Source organism: Vollenhovia emeryi, unplaced genomic scaffold, assembly GCF_000949405.1.
Source record: "Vollenhovia emeryi isolate VEMERY1.0 unplaced genomic scaffold, V.emery_V1.0 DF939197.1, whole genome shotgun sequence".
Lineage (NCBI taxonomy): Eukaryota > Metazoa > Arthropoda > Insecta > Hymenoptera > Formicidae > Vollenhovia > Vollenhovia emeryi.
Genome location: NW_011967169.1, coordinates 960,145 through 975,952, shown reverse-complemented (window position 1 = coordinate 975,952; position 15,808 = coordinate 960,145). Strand labels below are relative to the sequence as shown.

At 40.0% G+C, this 15,808-nt stretch overlaps 1 protein-coding gene across 2 annotated transcripts in view; it reads right to left on the bottom strand.

Moving 5' to 3' along the window:
- Window positions 1-56: 56 nt before the first annotated feature.
- LOC105562032 overlaps window positions 57-15,808 on the bottom strand; it is a 39,619-nt gene continuing 23,867 nt past the window's right edge. Inside the window, exons 2-9 of one of the 2 annotated variants that reach the window (XM_012012518.1) lie at window positions 14,033-15,049; window positions 8,419-8,662; window positions 4,380-4,812; window positions 3,530-3,657; window positions 1,855-1,974; window positions 1,327-1,344; window positions 692-839; window positions 60-299 (exon numbers count right to left, since the gene is read on the bottom strand). In XM_012012518.1, the coding sequence (XP_011867908.1) occupies window positions 197-299; window positions 692-839; window positions 1,327-1,344; window positions 1,855-1,974; window positions 3,530-3,657; window positions 4,380-4,812; window positions 8,419-8,662; window positions 14,033-15,043 (2,205 nt within the window). In that variant the 5' untranslated portion in view covers window positions 15,044-15,049 and the 3' untranslated portion in view covers window positions 60-196. Of the gene's footprint in view, window positions 300-691; window positions 840-1,326; window positions 1,345-1,854; window positions 1,975-3,529; window positions 3,658-4,379; window positions 4,813-8,418; window positions 8,663-14,032; window positions 15,050-15,808 lie in introns of both variants that reach the window. The other variant, XM_012012519.1, reaches the window with a different exon arrangement.

Genomic DNA, 15,808 nt, shown 5'->3' with positions numbered 1-15,808 from the left:
CTTTACAATTGTTACGAGACTAAGGGGCAAAGAGAGAAAGGATATATGGCACTAGATTCAATAAATAAAACGATTTAATATATATATTGTCGTATTTCTCTCTACAACACGCTATATACATTACTTACATTTATTTGTATAAAATACTGCATTTAATCTTCCTCTGATTGGCAATGTCTTCTTTCATGTGTAAATACTAATTGTAAGTAAACCGGTCTTTGCAGTGTCTCTCATCCGAGCCATCACCGCAATCGTCAATCCCATTACACTTCATTTCTTTCTCAATACATCTCTTGTTTCTGCACCACAGAAAAATTTTACATGTATAAAACAACGGTATATTTGAATTTAAAAGCCTTGCAAATCCTTTACTATTCTTTTCTCGTAAAGGCATTTATATTTTTCTCCAAAATATGCGACATTCAAAATTCAATTTCAATAGAATTGAAATATGTTGAAAATATTCGACCAACCTAATAATATCGTTATAGATCATCTCACGAAAAGAATTGAAAGCATTGGTATAATTGAGTTAGGAAAGAATGCGAAAAGTTAAAAGATGTAAAGTATTCTGAAGATTCGTAATTCAATATTACAGAAGGAGAATATTTATTCATTAAAAAAATTTGATTTTTTTTTTAATTATAGCATCTATCTTTTATACGGAAAATTCTTAAAATATTGGACTTACTGGCATGTAAATTCGTGCTTATTGCATCGCATTTCGCATCCGTCAGGCTCATCCGATCCGTCGCTGCAGTCTGCTAACCCGTCACAAAAGCGAACTTTCAGTATGCATTCTCCATTGTTACAAGTAATTTCGTTGTCCGAGAGGCAAGCTAAATAAAAAATAAAAGCTATTATTTATTGTTTTTCTCGACAATCTGCTTTTGCTCAAATATTCCATAATTCGAGACCGAAAAATTTTTATTCTGATTCTCCTAGTATCAAATTTTTAGAATTAAGTCACTCTCTCAGTTAACTACGTTTCTTGAATATTTAATATATGAATCATAAATTAAATAAAAATAAATTTGTATGCCTGATTATTTGTTCATATTTACACAGCAAACTTAACTCTTTTTATCTGCGAGTTGTCATTTTTACTGGAATAGATGAACGTGAAAATACAATGTAAATAAGCACATTCTTTGAAATGGGTTAATCTCCGTGTAACAATGCCAAATGTTACATTATATGAGAAACCGTAAACAATTTCATATCACGCATTCTTATCTATTAATAAAACTCGTGCATTATTAAGGATTTAGCGTGCAAACTTTCCTACGAAAAATACATGCATCTCAAATATAAATGTGTACTCACACCAATCAAGATTACGACCTACGAAAGAAAAGAGAAAAGAAGACATGAAAAGCACATCTCGCTAAGCGATGTAAAAGGAGGGCTACGAAATTACTTTTCTCGGTTTGTAACTTTATACAAGATGTCCTACAAATCATGTCTCGGTTTTTATCTGTAGCTCGTAAGTTAAATGGAGATAAAATATGGCCGTTCGAAAAGTGGTTGTTCAAGAACAAATTATAAAGGAACCATATCTATTGCAAATAATACTTTAAATAATTTAGAGAAGATTAATGATGTTTCTGCCATTATTTTGTAACAAAACTTAAACTAGTGCGACAAGAAATACTCGATAAACGTAGGACACCATGTATAATCTAACGATGTGACCTGGTGGAATTTTTTTTATTTTTTACTTTAGATTTGCATTCCCAAATAGTCTACAAAGAATCGTTGCTCCTCCATATTGCAATAAAGTGGCGTTTTCATTTGTTGAACATTTCGACATCTCAGACTATCGTTATCGCGATAAAATGCTGCAACGCTCACCTAACGTGCAATTCATCTCGTCGGTTGCATCCCAGCAGTCTACCTTGCTGTCGCATCTCCTCTGCAACGGAAGGCAGGAAGTCTCGTTACCGCACTGAAAATGCGTCTCCAGATTGCAGTCTGAAAAAGAACGTGTAGTACCCGATAGCATCGCGTTCTCCACTTGCCTCACGTATTTTGTATTTGCATACCTTGATACCCACATCAAATATCGCAAGCCGTATTCTCGATATAAAATCAAATCAACAGATCGCTAGGCCCTTTTGTGGCAAATATAATTTATCGCAAAAGTATAGGCCGTCTCGATTGAAATCATGAGAACAAATATCAAATAGCAATAAAACTTAGCGACGCCGGCACGAAAAAAAACGGCACTAATTATCTCTTACATTACGAAGAATCGATATTATCTCGCCGAATATTTTATCCTAAGCAGTTTATATCACGTCTAAAATAAAGAATTCTGCACGCTTGTCTGCGAATAAATCAAGCCGCGATAAAATCTCTTTTAATCCCTTACGAAAGAATAATTTATATACCTGGGAAAAGATAATTTCGTACATCCGTATTTCATTACGGCTTGCGTATCTTGGTTCGCCCATATGTCACTCGCAATTTGCATAACTTTTTATTGAGCCCATCAATCGATATCGAGTGATTTTAATTCGGCAGTGAGCCTCGGCTTTTAACGCGGAAAAATCTGATTGGAGCGATATAGGAGAAAAAACTGGCAAACCGAAGCCTCGCAAATAATAGCAAAGAAGAAAAGCCGATAACAGAAAGTTATAGGCCACTACGAACTAGGGCAATGCGGTATATTTTAACAAGAGACAAGTCGCGCACGTGGATGGACGATCGGCTTATGATAATTCAAGACCACGAGCGAGCAACGCTGACATTCATCTAATTCTATGAAACTGATCAATCATTAATTGTATACCTTTGCAGTACTTCGCAATACTCAAAAGGTACATAGAAACAGAAAGTGTGTCAGATCAACTCTTATATACTCAAATTAACGCGCTTATTGTTCTGTATATACGCAACAATCTATAATCTTCTTTGAAGCATTTAATAATCTTACGTTCCAACAATATTACAGTCTTATTTAAGTACTATATAATTGTCACTTCAAGAATACATATAATTATTTTGGCAGTAAGATCATTTTAATCATTGTAATTTCCGATTTGAAAATATGCTATTTTCTATCCAATATTGTTTCCTTCCCATCCAAGAAAATTATTCTTAAATAATGAGCATATATTTTTCTTGATTGTATTATATAAAGTTGCTTCATTTAAGTAAGTTTTTTAACGCAGTATAATCTCATTTTAAGATTTTCGCGTTGAAACTAAACATATTTTCAAACGAAGAATATTCCTTTTTTTCTGTTTACAATTAAAATAAAACTAACTGCCAGGAATAATCAAAGCACTTGTTGATAAGGATTCTTGTTACAAAGTTCGTTATCCTCGTCGAAGAAGAACAAAGAGAAAATTCGGAATTTGTTTTAGTACCCTGTTGTTCGTAAGAAGACTAACAATTAGCAAAATCGATGGTAAAAGTTATTTCAAATTTCGCCCGTAATAGCGTTGTAAAATCGCTCGAAGAGATCTTGCGTCCCAAGGAAAGATAAATGCGTTATGGCTGTATTTTTTATATTTGCACCTACCACAATTGTACTCGTCCGAATGGTCGTAGCAATTCATATGCCCGTCGCAGTGCTTCTCTAAGGGGATGCATACCGTGTTTGAGCAAGTCCACTCGTTGTCTAAGCAATAGTGCTCGAGCTCCACGCATCTTTAACAAAACAAAGAGCTCGCTGAAGTAGATGGCAGATTGATTATAAATTAAATTGAACGAAACTGAATATAAGTCAGAGCTCTAACAGCGAATTCCGCAGCTTGCACTAGTGCGCATTGAGTGCACAGCGCGAGGCTTGTTCCGAGTCTACTCTTATATTTGTGGTCATCTCAAGTACACGTTCAAAAACTATTTAGCCAAAAGAATGACTCGTACGAATGCTATTTATCGTCAGTGAATTCACGTGTTATAAGATCGCCGAACGATTTTTCTAAATTATCTTAAAATGCTATACTTAGCATTTATTACGATAACCCCCTCTTCCCCGTGCCAAAAATTAAAATTCTTATTGCGAAAAATATTACCTCAGCCAGGATTCGAACCTGGGACCTCCCTCAATCCGTGACGGGCGTCTTAAAAATTTCGTTCTAATTTTATATTCTTGACGCACTGTCTGTAAGAGTTATGCTTCTTTTCCCTTTTTCTTTCTTCGGTATACGCAAATGTTGGACTATAGTGTTTCTCCTTAATTTTATCTAGTTTACAAAGCAGCACAAAGTTTTGCGATATTACTTGAAAAGGACCACAATGGACCGGACGGCCGAAACGTTGTAAAACGGATTAATTTAATAAAACTTTACGTTCATGGTCTATCCATCCGTTAATAACAGGACAAATTATCCCGACGCTATCACGGCGAAAAGTAAGCAGCGACGAACCTGAAAGCATCCACGTCGAGACGATGGCACTTCTGCTTATTGACAACGCAGAAACCGGCACATCCGGTAGGATCGTCGCGATCCCGGGGGCTTCTGCATGACGGCACTTCCTCGTTGACGAGTGCGACGCACACCTCGTCCTGAAAGCAGTCGTCGCAATATCTCGTTGCATTAATAACGTTCTGACTCGCAGCTTCCGTTTCCGCGCCTTCGCTCGGCGGCGAAGTGCTTCCCGGAAATGACGGATCGCCGTTTAAAGGGGCGCCCATGATCTCCGCCGTCATCGACGTTAACTTGGTCATGTTGGTCGTCAGATTTGACTCGTCGTGCAGGATCATGGGCGCGGACGGTTCGTCGGAAGTAACGTTCTGCCCCGTCAACCTGCTCGTCGACGACTTCAGGTATTGCTGAATGACCTGGAGCTTCTCGGGTTCTGAAAAAAAAAAGAGAAGGGAACATGAATAACGATCAGTCATCGCGGGTGAAAAAGCTCGTTACCGCGTTTCCGCGACGACGGAGGTGCGGACTAAATGTATCGAAGCACGGTCGAGACGTCGAGAGATGCGCTGTATTCTCTTTTGACTGTCATCTTTTCGGCAAAAAATGTTGCACGCCTAAATATCTAGTATTATATAAAATTATACGTGAAAAAAAAAATGTCCTTACATATTTTTACATTGCATTTTTCTATACAATTTTATACAATTCTACACAGTTCTGTATAATTTTATAGACTTATACATGCTTTTATATGAAACATTTGTAAAAAATTGCTTGATGATTGTTCATGAGAGTTTCTTGAAATCTTACCATACACTTTGCTAGTAAAACTCTCATAAACGTCCTAACAATACCATGGTGTCCCACGATTACATGATTTTCAGGGTAAATTCGAAAAGAACATTCTCTCCGTGTGTGAATTCATATACCGTTTTTTCCAACCTGTCCTGCGCGCCATTACTGTCGACGACATATAACACAGGTCCTCGCTAGGTGGAATCGTTGTCGTCCGCAAATTCACATATTATAAATCGAAGAACGATTTCGAATTAATTTAAAACGCTACACTTAGCATTCAATACAGTAACCCTCGCCGTGACTGAAAATAGAAATCATATGAGGTCTTCCCGATTTCTTGTAAATCTGGAAAAACGGAGGGTCGGAGGCCGGAAAGTGGGGGCGGAGAGCGGAGGCTTCCGGTGCTCTCCGTCTTGCGCCGACGGGGGGTTGAAGGGCCGGCCTCTCGAGGAACTTTCCTGTCGCGCCACGGGATTCCAGACGTGCCGATCGTCCGCGAAACACACGGTCGTTGGCTCTCGCCACTCTTCATCGCGTCTCCGACGCCAGGCCGCTCGCGGCCGCGCCTCGAGCGAACCAACGAGCGCGCGCGGCCGGAGGAAACGTTCTGCTGACCCCGCGGTTAAATTCATCTCGTTGGAGCAATTGCCACGCTTTGCGTCGAATTAAACCTCGGCCATCAGCCGGCGGGATGCAGATACTTTTAATTGCCGGCAACGATAAGGCGACGGCGCCACGGCGACGTCGTTTGTTCCCGCGGCTAATGTACGCTGTTCCGGCACGCAAGCCGTCACACAGAAACGTTCACACAGACATTTTAGAAAAATAAGAAATGTGAAAAGTAAATTTGCACACTTTAAACTTTCATTTGAGGCAAACTTGAAACTTACTTTAAGAATTTAAAAGAAACCTTTCGCAATTTTCTTCTTGCGAGATAGTGCTATGCCGCGCGGCCCTCTAGCGGAAACTTCGACGGACTTGGCTATCTAAAAATGGCTCTAAGTGTTCAAAGTTACTCTAAAATTTCTTAAGTAAACTCTTAGATTTGAAACATCACGTTTGAAAACTTTAATTTCATTGAAAGTAAATTTTTCCAAGGGAGAAAATGTTGCAGAGTGGAAGAGCTGAAGCACCTTGTGTACCAACTTCGGCGATACGGAAGCGAGTCAATGTGCAGTCTGCGTGAACGCGAGATGAATTAAGCCTCTGTGATAAATCAATAAACAGTCTGATCAAGCTGATTGACCCCGGGGCTGAATGATATTTCATTCTGACAAACGTGTATCTATCTAGCGAACTATTTCTAACGTTTCATCAAAGCCTCCATCGAGCTGCTGCTGCTATTACTTCGCAAGCAATAAAACATAACGCGCGGGCGATTTCAACGTGCCTTCCATTTCGCTTGAAGGGGAGTCTCAAGTGAATCAACAGCGAAGCAATGAGTGAGGAATAAGCGTCTTGCGACGAAAGCCATTTTAAAAGTCTCGTTGCATTTTTGCTGCTCTTGAACAACGAGTGGACATCACAATCGCAGAAGAATTCACGCTTTGGAAAATTACGTACAAACGGACGACAGGTCTTTGTTATTTTCCTCATAATCGACGAAAGATCGTAAAATCGGAAACATTCGCAAAAGAATATGCAATCGTTGCGAAAACTTTGCATTTCCCATTTAATAAGCAAAGAAATAAAAGAATTAAGGCGAATGTTCCAGTTAGTGGACAAGTTGCCTCGTTGTGAAAATGAACTGATAAGGCCCGGTTTTTCATCAGTCGACTCTCCATCTTTTTCTATGTTATTATCAGAGAAGAGACAAAGAGTCGACTAAAAACCTCTGGTCAACAATTAATCAGTAAACGAAAAACCGGGCCCGAGGGGTAAACCGCTGACCAAAATAATGTACACCAAAATAATGTACACCAATGCACTAATGTCCAGTGGGCCATTACTTTATCTTATTTATCTCATTTTGTCTTGTTTTATCTTATTTTATCTTTATAATGCCCCAGCAAGGCCTAATGCCCATAAAATGCCTGGTGATTCCCAGTAATGCTGCAAATCAAACACCACAATGCCCTCAGCGGTTTACCTCTCGACCGGGCCTAAGTGAACGATACACGTGTCAAGTTAAGTACATAAAGTTAATTTTCCTTTTCTGCCTAACCTTCATTGCTTAAAAGAGAACATGCTCGGTCTAGTATTAGGGGAACCCGGGGCATAACGGGAACGCTAAGGTTAAAATTAATTTTAAACAAAATGAAAATACATAAATGAATTATTTTTTTACGAAAATATTCTTTGAAATGTCTACTATAAGAAAGAAAATGGTTTTACTGTGAAAGAATAGTTTAAAAGGACGAAATTTTTATTTTATTGAGACCATGACTTAATCTGATTATCATTTTATGCGGGGCATAATGGGACTCCTCACAAAACTTATATATTTCTTATACATTAATGTTTAAAACTTATTAAAAATGATTTTTTAAATACACAATAAATATACTAATGTAGTATTGCATTTTAATAATAATTATTATTTATTGATAGCACTTGTTATCACATCTACATGAAACATTTTAAGAATAGTAGGTACAAATATGTGTAATATCCTCATTGTTGCTCATTGTTCCTTTCAATGTTGCTGTTAATTTTCAATTTTTTGTTGAGACATGCTCCGTTAACTTAACACTTGCGAGTCAACTAATAAGAAGAGGTTATCTATTGTACCATTATGCCCCACGGCCTAATGTCCCTTTATGCCCCCAAATGTACCTTTACACTAAATACAAAATATCATTGATAATCAATATCTGTGCAGAAATACTTTACTAAAGTGACTAGAAAAGATTGTTTAATAGCGTAAAATTACTTATGGTAATAAAAAATAGAATTTTATCATTGTTACATCATGCTGATCTATCAACGAAATTATAAGCGAGTCACGGAGAGTGCAGCGAACGCATTAAACAATTTATAGCATTTTTCAGTTAAAAATAACATGACAACTGATAACAGCATGCGATAAGGATCATCTAATAGCAATAATTGCAAAATATTTCAATACATATCAGCACTTCTGTAAAAAGTTATAGATCATATCCCATTATGCCCCGCCGTTCCGTTATGCCCCAGGTTCCCCTACCATGTCTACGGTTCTAATAGTATATTAGATTTCCTTAATTTTTTTCACAATTCTTAGCTTATTCATTAATTTCAAATTAAATGAAAGGTTGCTTACCGAAGACGATGTACAATGCGACCCCCGCGACCCCCAGCAGGATCAGCACGACGATCAGCAGGGGTATGAGCGGGCTCGAGCATCCGGATGCCTTCAGGGGACGGGCCAGGTGCAACGTCCAACCGCGACGGTGCTTGTCCAGGCGCGCCGGATGCGGTGGCGGCTCGTTTCTGACGCTTCGACGTAAATTAACGCGATTCTGCGAGGTCGGGGTGTGCGTCCGCGTCGGTAGGGAATAGGCCCTCTGAAACGAAAAAGAAAACGGACACGGTAACGAACCGGATCCTAAAATAGGCTGCGAATTTACGAGGAGGACACATCTATCTAGAAACCCGTGATAGGTAGGCGAAGAAAAAATGAAGACAGTAAGATAATTCGTCGAAGAGAAAAGAAAATTGCAGTACAGACATTGTGAAATACAAATCGTACAGCGTCCTGATACATTTTGAAATTACAAAGATGACGCGTTCAATCCGTTGCGAAAGCGCGCGATCGATTCTAAAACAGAGCCGCTTCTCCGAGTTTCATAAGTGAAGAAAAACTAAAGATAAAAAGATCATTCGTCAAAGAGATGTGATTCTAAACAGTTTAGACATCGTAAATTCAAATCGTACGGCGTCCTGATACATTTTGAAATTAAAGAGACGACGTTTTCGATCTATCGCGAAAGCGCGCGTGATCGATCCCGCAACTGATCTACTTCTTCGAGTTCCTTCGGTAATCGCAGTTGGCGTTTTAATTATGCATCCAAGTCACTTAAATTGCGACGAAAGGAATTGAGCTTTCGCATGATAAAATGTGGATGAGTAGATTACGTCAGAGGAATTATAACCCTGCGTTCGACCTTCGCTTCTACGATTCTCCGCGTACGCCAGACTTGTGACGCACGAAAAGAGCAAGATGCTCAGAAGCGACGAGGACGGTTGTCGCTATGTTACATCGCTCATTTGAGAAGCGCTGGCCTATTGTAATGCGCTTTCGTAATTTTTGTTGACGCGTCGCTCGCCGAAGACGACGACGACGACGGGCTCGTCGCGGTCGCAATCAGACGGCAGTCTATAGATAGACATCTTCCACTTCCGCTCCGTTTTGTTTCTTTACGTCGGTGCAGCGCGGTCCAGACGGCGGCCGTTTTCTTCTCCCGAGGCTGTCAGCTCTCGCGCGAGCCGGGAAGTCGCGGACGGGCCGCCTCGGGGCGAGCCGCGAATATGATCTCGAGGTACCGAAACGCGCGTCCAAGACAATTTCTTGCCGCCTCATTTACCGCCCACTTTAATCATCCGCTCGTGATCTATATTTGATCTCCACGTCGAGCAGAACTTTCAATCAAGTTACCCGCGGATATCCGGTGAATATTCCTGGATATCCATTAGCCTATTTAAATATGCCATGACAGATTTCTTACACGGAAAGAATTCTCTCTTATTTAAATTCTTGCAAGTATTAATTAAATTCTTGGAATTTTTGATAGCGTAACCTCCTCGCCGGTCATGTTCTCCTGATACTTTTTCGATTTTGCGGAATATAGAGTTTGGAAATTTAAATTCTTGACAATGAAATTGTTGGAATTTTGATAGTGCGACCTCCTCGCCGATCATGTTCTCCTGATACTTTTTCGATTTTGCCGGATATAGATTTCAGAAATTTAAATTCTCGTAAAAATTTTTGAAATTTTTGATAGTGCGACCTCCTCGCCGGTCATGTTCTCCTGATACTTTTTTGATTTTACGGGATCTAGAGTTTGATATCCTGAAAATCATGCAATCGTGGGACAATAGGTATATCGCATTTTGAAGAACTTTATGAGTTTTTTTAAATTTTACCGTACATTTTACTAGAAAAATAGAAGAGAGAAAGAGAAGCCCCGGCTTTTAGAGCTTCCTAACAGGAACGGTTGACCATGTCACATACTATATAGTAAAATATATGGTAAAATTTCAAAAAACTCTCATAAAATTCTTCGAAATGCCATGTCGTCGCACGATTACATAATTTTCAGAATAAATTTTAAGGGAACATTCTCTCCGTGTACATTTTTTGCCGTGTTATAATATTTACGTCGCCATTATTATTATTAAAATTTTTTTGTAAAGATACTTTGTTCATTACATAACGTTAAAGAGATGCGTAATACCTGCTTAAACGAGAATAAGTAAGAAATAATAAGGACACGACAATAAATAAATAGAATAAATTGAAAACGCGTTGAAAACGTTGCAAAAATACAAATAATGAACGCTACGAAAATAGAATATTTCTACAATTTTCACGCGAAAACTCTAATTCGAGCTTCATTTATGACGGCAATGATAACTTAAGGTGCAGCGCGCCTCTCTCGGCCACATAATTTCGCAGCTATCGTTAAAGTGTCCGGACAGTAGGCCCGAATTATCTATAGAAAGCATAACACAGCTGAAGGATGCTCGAAATAAAGTCACACCTGCGATTTTATATTTAGCCGCACTTGAGTAATCTTGATATTATATTTATTCTTTCGGACGAAGGGAGTTTTTCAAACGTCGTACGCAGAAGTCTTACAAGTATCCGCTAAAATGCAAGATACCAAACTACGATAATACATTCTGTAGACGAGTAAATATACACGAAAGATATCGCGTTAATATTTATAATAAAACCTATTGCATAAAACTATTTTACTTTGCATAGAAAATATATTGCACCTTAAACATCAAGTAACGTCGCATTACTATTGTTATAATTTATGATACACTGAAATGATCAATCATTAACATTTATTTAAAAAAAAAAGATATGATGACTAAGGAAACTGATCAAATTACAAACTGGTTTTAAAATATTAAGACTCGACAAAGAAATGAACTGTTTATTGCGACGAATATTACTGTATGCCTCGGTGGTCGAATTGGCCCGCCTAGTGAGACGGAGGTCCAGGTTCACACCCTGGCTGAGGTAATATTTATCGCAATAAATTTCTTCTAACTGTCCATCAGTATAATACAATTATTTGTACACCGACACCCCGTAACGGCTCTTAAATATATTTTATTTATGTATAATAAATAATGTATTAAAAAATCACGTACTTTTCTATATTTCATATCGTATCATAAACGTCATAATTACTCGCGCAGAACCACATCGAAATTTAGTAGTGCGTTTCTTCAACGTCACATAACTTTTCTACGCAAGCACGTTCAGCGATGAAACTTTACCTGCATTTAGGGCTATTCGACTCTCGTTCGGCACGAACCGAAAACGAATCACATTTAACGGCGCACGAGAGAGGTCACAATTGTACGCTCCGCCGCGGAGTGTCAAAGATGCCGATCGACCGTTCCTGTCACGAAGCTCTAAAAGCCGGGGGCCTCTCTTTCTCTCTTCTACGCCCGCTCATGCGTACACTTTGCAGCACGCGCGGCGTGCACGTGTGCTGCGGTGACGTAACACGTTAACAGCGTCGCGCTTTGCGTTTGCACGTACCTAACGTCTCCGAGCGTTAATTGTCACGCGGTGGGTGGACGACGCCGCCGAACGATAACGAGACCCGCGAGAACCAAGGATGCGCACGTAACATGATCTAATCCCGTCTTTCAGAAAGAACTTGCAAAACGTCATCGACTGATTCCGTGTAGAAACCTTTAAAACGTGGTTTCTGAATACGAATTCTATGCACGTGTAACATATCCATAATTTCAAGAAATCTCTTAACAGTTGAAACTAGTTTACAATGGTAGTTCTTGCACATCGTAGAGCGAAATCAAACTGCGAAGGTTTATATCAAAATTAATTGATAACTTTCCGGTTTATCTTAAAAAATTTTATTAATTTTTTTATTTATTTACTTACTAATATATTATTCTTTTGTATTACTACATGGATCACCCTTTCGGAAAGCTGCATGATTTTTCTTCCATGTTTAAACACCACCCTTTGTTCCCCAACGGGAATGCCGTATAACTGCAGCTTTCAATTTACACAAGGCAAGAATCGTAGTGATTCGTCACCTTCGGTGTAAACGGACAGGCAGGAGAATGCCTGGACATTTCTAGAATTATAGAATACATTGTAGAAATAATGCCCAAGCAGCCCAAGGCCATTCCCGCCTGTCTGTGCGTACAGGCATTGTACCCTGTGAAGAGAACCTTTTCTGTTTGCATTGAACTTCTCCGGGACAGCGCGAACGCAGTCCCGACTACCAAAAATTATACGCCCGAGATACCCACTTTAGGGGTATTCGCAAGGGTCAGCTCGACCGTAGTGCAATGGAGGAGCCTCACCCTGGAGGAACCGCCTTAGTGATCACGGTAGCCTCTGCGCCAGGTAAGTATGCTTTTCGGACCGCACGTCCCTTTAATATAGGGGACTCACTGAATTTTAAACACGAGAAACGTATGTGTCACTGGACCACGTAGCGGCGATGTGCTCAACTAAACGTGCCTTCTACCAGCCAGCCGTAAATCGAAACTAGTCGGAGCGACTCTCCCCGGCTCGCCACCCCATTCCTAGCAATAATAGTTCTGAATGCGTCCCCGTTATATCACATTACGTCATTACGTCTAACACCGGGCGTCATCTTTTTAAATCGACATAAAGAAATTACCGTGGACTTTTTTATCCTCGTTGCTTCTCCCTACAAACTTATCGATTAATCGATTTGAGACGTGAAATTCTACTGTTACCCTCAATGACAAATAATTGACATGGAAAAAAATCTAGTCGACTTCTTTACATCTGATATCTTTGTCACTCCCTTTCGATTAATCGATGTAAAACGTAAAATTCTATTGTTATTCTCTATACAGAGTGAGGCAATAACTTTGTCCACCTCGAATATCTCCGCTATTTTTAGAGATATGAACAAATTATGATCATGTAAGTTGAACTACATCAAGGGAGCCACAACATGTTAGTAATATTTTTTCAAAAAGTGGAGGAGCTTCGTAGATTTCAAAGTCACCTGCACTTTTTTTAATGGAACCCCCTATTGTTTATTATACTATCTTATTCTACTAAGTAATATGAACAACTTTTGTCTGAACAACAACTGAAATTTTTTGATTTGCCTAATACTTTTTGAGATATTCAAGAGAAAATTGATAACTTTTTCGATATTTAGCTTGTAATATCTTGATAACTGTTTGTCAGAGCGAAAAATAGTACAAAACTTTTTTTATTTAATTTGGTCTCAAGAGTAATATGCTGTTGCAGTGCTCTAGTTATTGAAAATTTGTGTATATTGTAACACACAAAATTTCCATACGTATTCCATAGCTTATTGTTATGACATTCTCCTACTTCTTATTCTATCTCTGAACCGATGTATGCACAGCAATAAACTTTTATTATTATTATGTTATATTATAATAGAATTTCTAATTTTTACTCGTCAAACTGTTTTTTAATTTTGTATCTTTCATAACCAATTGATTAAATGTTAGTAAAAATAAACTCAAGAAGTGACTTCGCACTTTTGTCTTTGCAAAAAAATTTATAGGACCAGAATGAGCGTTTAAGCAGAAAAACCGAGAATTATGTAAAATTGAGACCTTGCGAAAGGGACGAGTCGATAGATTTTTAATACTCAAAAATGAAAGAAACACAAGAGGCAACGCTCGTATCCAGGACAACTCACCTGAAAAGGATTCTTGACGTCGGTATAGAACACCTGCGGCTCCTTGCCGTACCAGCGATCCTGCGAGTATATCGAGTTAATCCTCATATCGGTCCCATTCCCCGGCACTCCCAGTATTTTGTTCTGGGCACCCTCCACTACTTTGCCCAGCATCCTATCGTTCTCCGTGTTCAGCAGGTACCTGATCGGATTCCCCGCCGTATGCACCCCATACTCGGACGCGGGAAACGCGGTCGATGAACCTTTCTTGGCATCGATATCCCGGAGACTCGTCCTCACGAGTGGATAGATCTTTATGTTCTGCGTCCTCAGAAGCGACTCCCGGAATAAAAGAGTGGACGCGTCCGGATGCTTGTGATTGTTTCGGTTCTCCCTCAGAATTGCGTCTTTGCTATCGATCAGCTCATCTAACTTCTCGCACGAGCCTGCGTCGGCTAATTTGCTCCTGCAATGCTTGCAGTCCTTCTTCCTGCGTCTGCGATTCGCTCGACGATCGGACTGCGTCACCGGGGTGTCACCTCGCGACGAATCTTCGTTCTCTCCGGCGAGGGGAGGTGCTGGGAGGTCGCGGGACTTGCCGAAGACTCTCTCAGGAACATCTTCGCCTGACTTGGATGCCGTTCGCGACAAGGTGGTCGTGCTGCCGTGATTCGTGCTGATCCTAGCCGAAGAGGACAACGTCGAGTTCCGTTGGAAGGGACTGTCGATCGCGGGTGACGGCGGTCGGTTGATCCAAGCTTGCCTAGCGAAATCGATCGGTCCGCGTTCCTCGAGGTCGGAGTTTCGAGATTCGTCGAGGCCGGACGTCCGCTCGCGAGCATCGGCCCCCGCGTCGATCGCGATGTCCTCGTACACGTGACCCTCGGGATGCGTCGTCGTCCTTGCGACAACGGGATCATCGATCGCGCCGATCGTGTCCGCGCGAAGCTGCTGATCGCGACGGCGAAACTCGAGTGTGGACTGTTCTTTTGCTACGCGCGACTGCTCCTCTTCGTAACCCTGGTTCTCCATCGGAAACTGAAAGAAAAATTACGAAAACATTAAACCTTGATGTGTTAAGCACTGCTGTAATATTAACGATATTCCCGTTGCCGATTAAGCGCACAACAATCGATGTATTTTATCAGGACAAATTTTATTAATTGGACCGCGTCTGAGATTGGAAATTTTATATGAATTTATTGGCCCTTGGACCCGAGCAGAAATTTTAGTAGGGTCCTGGTAGGGGCCTAATAAGGATGCCTTAAATGCCTGTTCAGGCACTCATCAAGCAGCCCTGTAGCGCCCTGACCGTAAATGTAACATCGAGAATTAAAATTGCTCGATCAGGTTTTCCTTATCAAGACCTTGTGGCTTGCCCCTTGTTACGCCTTACAATTTCTAGTAGAGGGATTCTAAGTAGGGCATCAGTAGGCTTCCTATTAAAACAATTTGATTCTTTTAAATTAATTTTTTAATTATGTTAAATTATATAGTAATCGAAAGTATGTTTAGGTCATTGAAGTTTATCCATGATCCAGACGACTCGCTGTCGAGTGTTGGATCATATCGGCTCGACTCTTATACAGGGTGAGTCTTTCCATATCCGACAAAATTTTTGAGAAGGTAGAACGGGTCGAGATGAACGGAAAAGTCCTGTACCATTTTGCAATTTTCGTAATAGTTAACGAGTAATTAATTATTAAAAATCGTTGTCTTAGGCCGGCCTACCGTCCAATTCGAGCGCGTGGCGAGATGTGACCGCCTGGCGATCGATATTGCTATACGCACATCTCG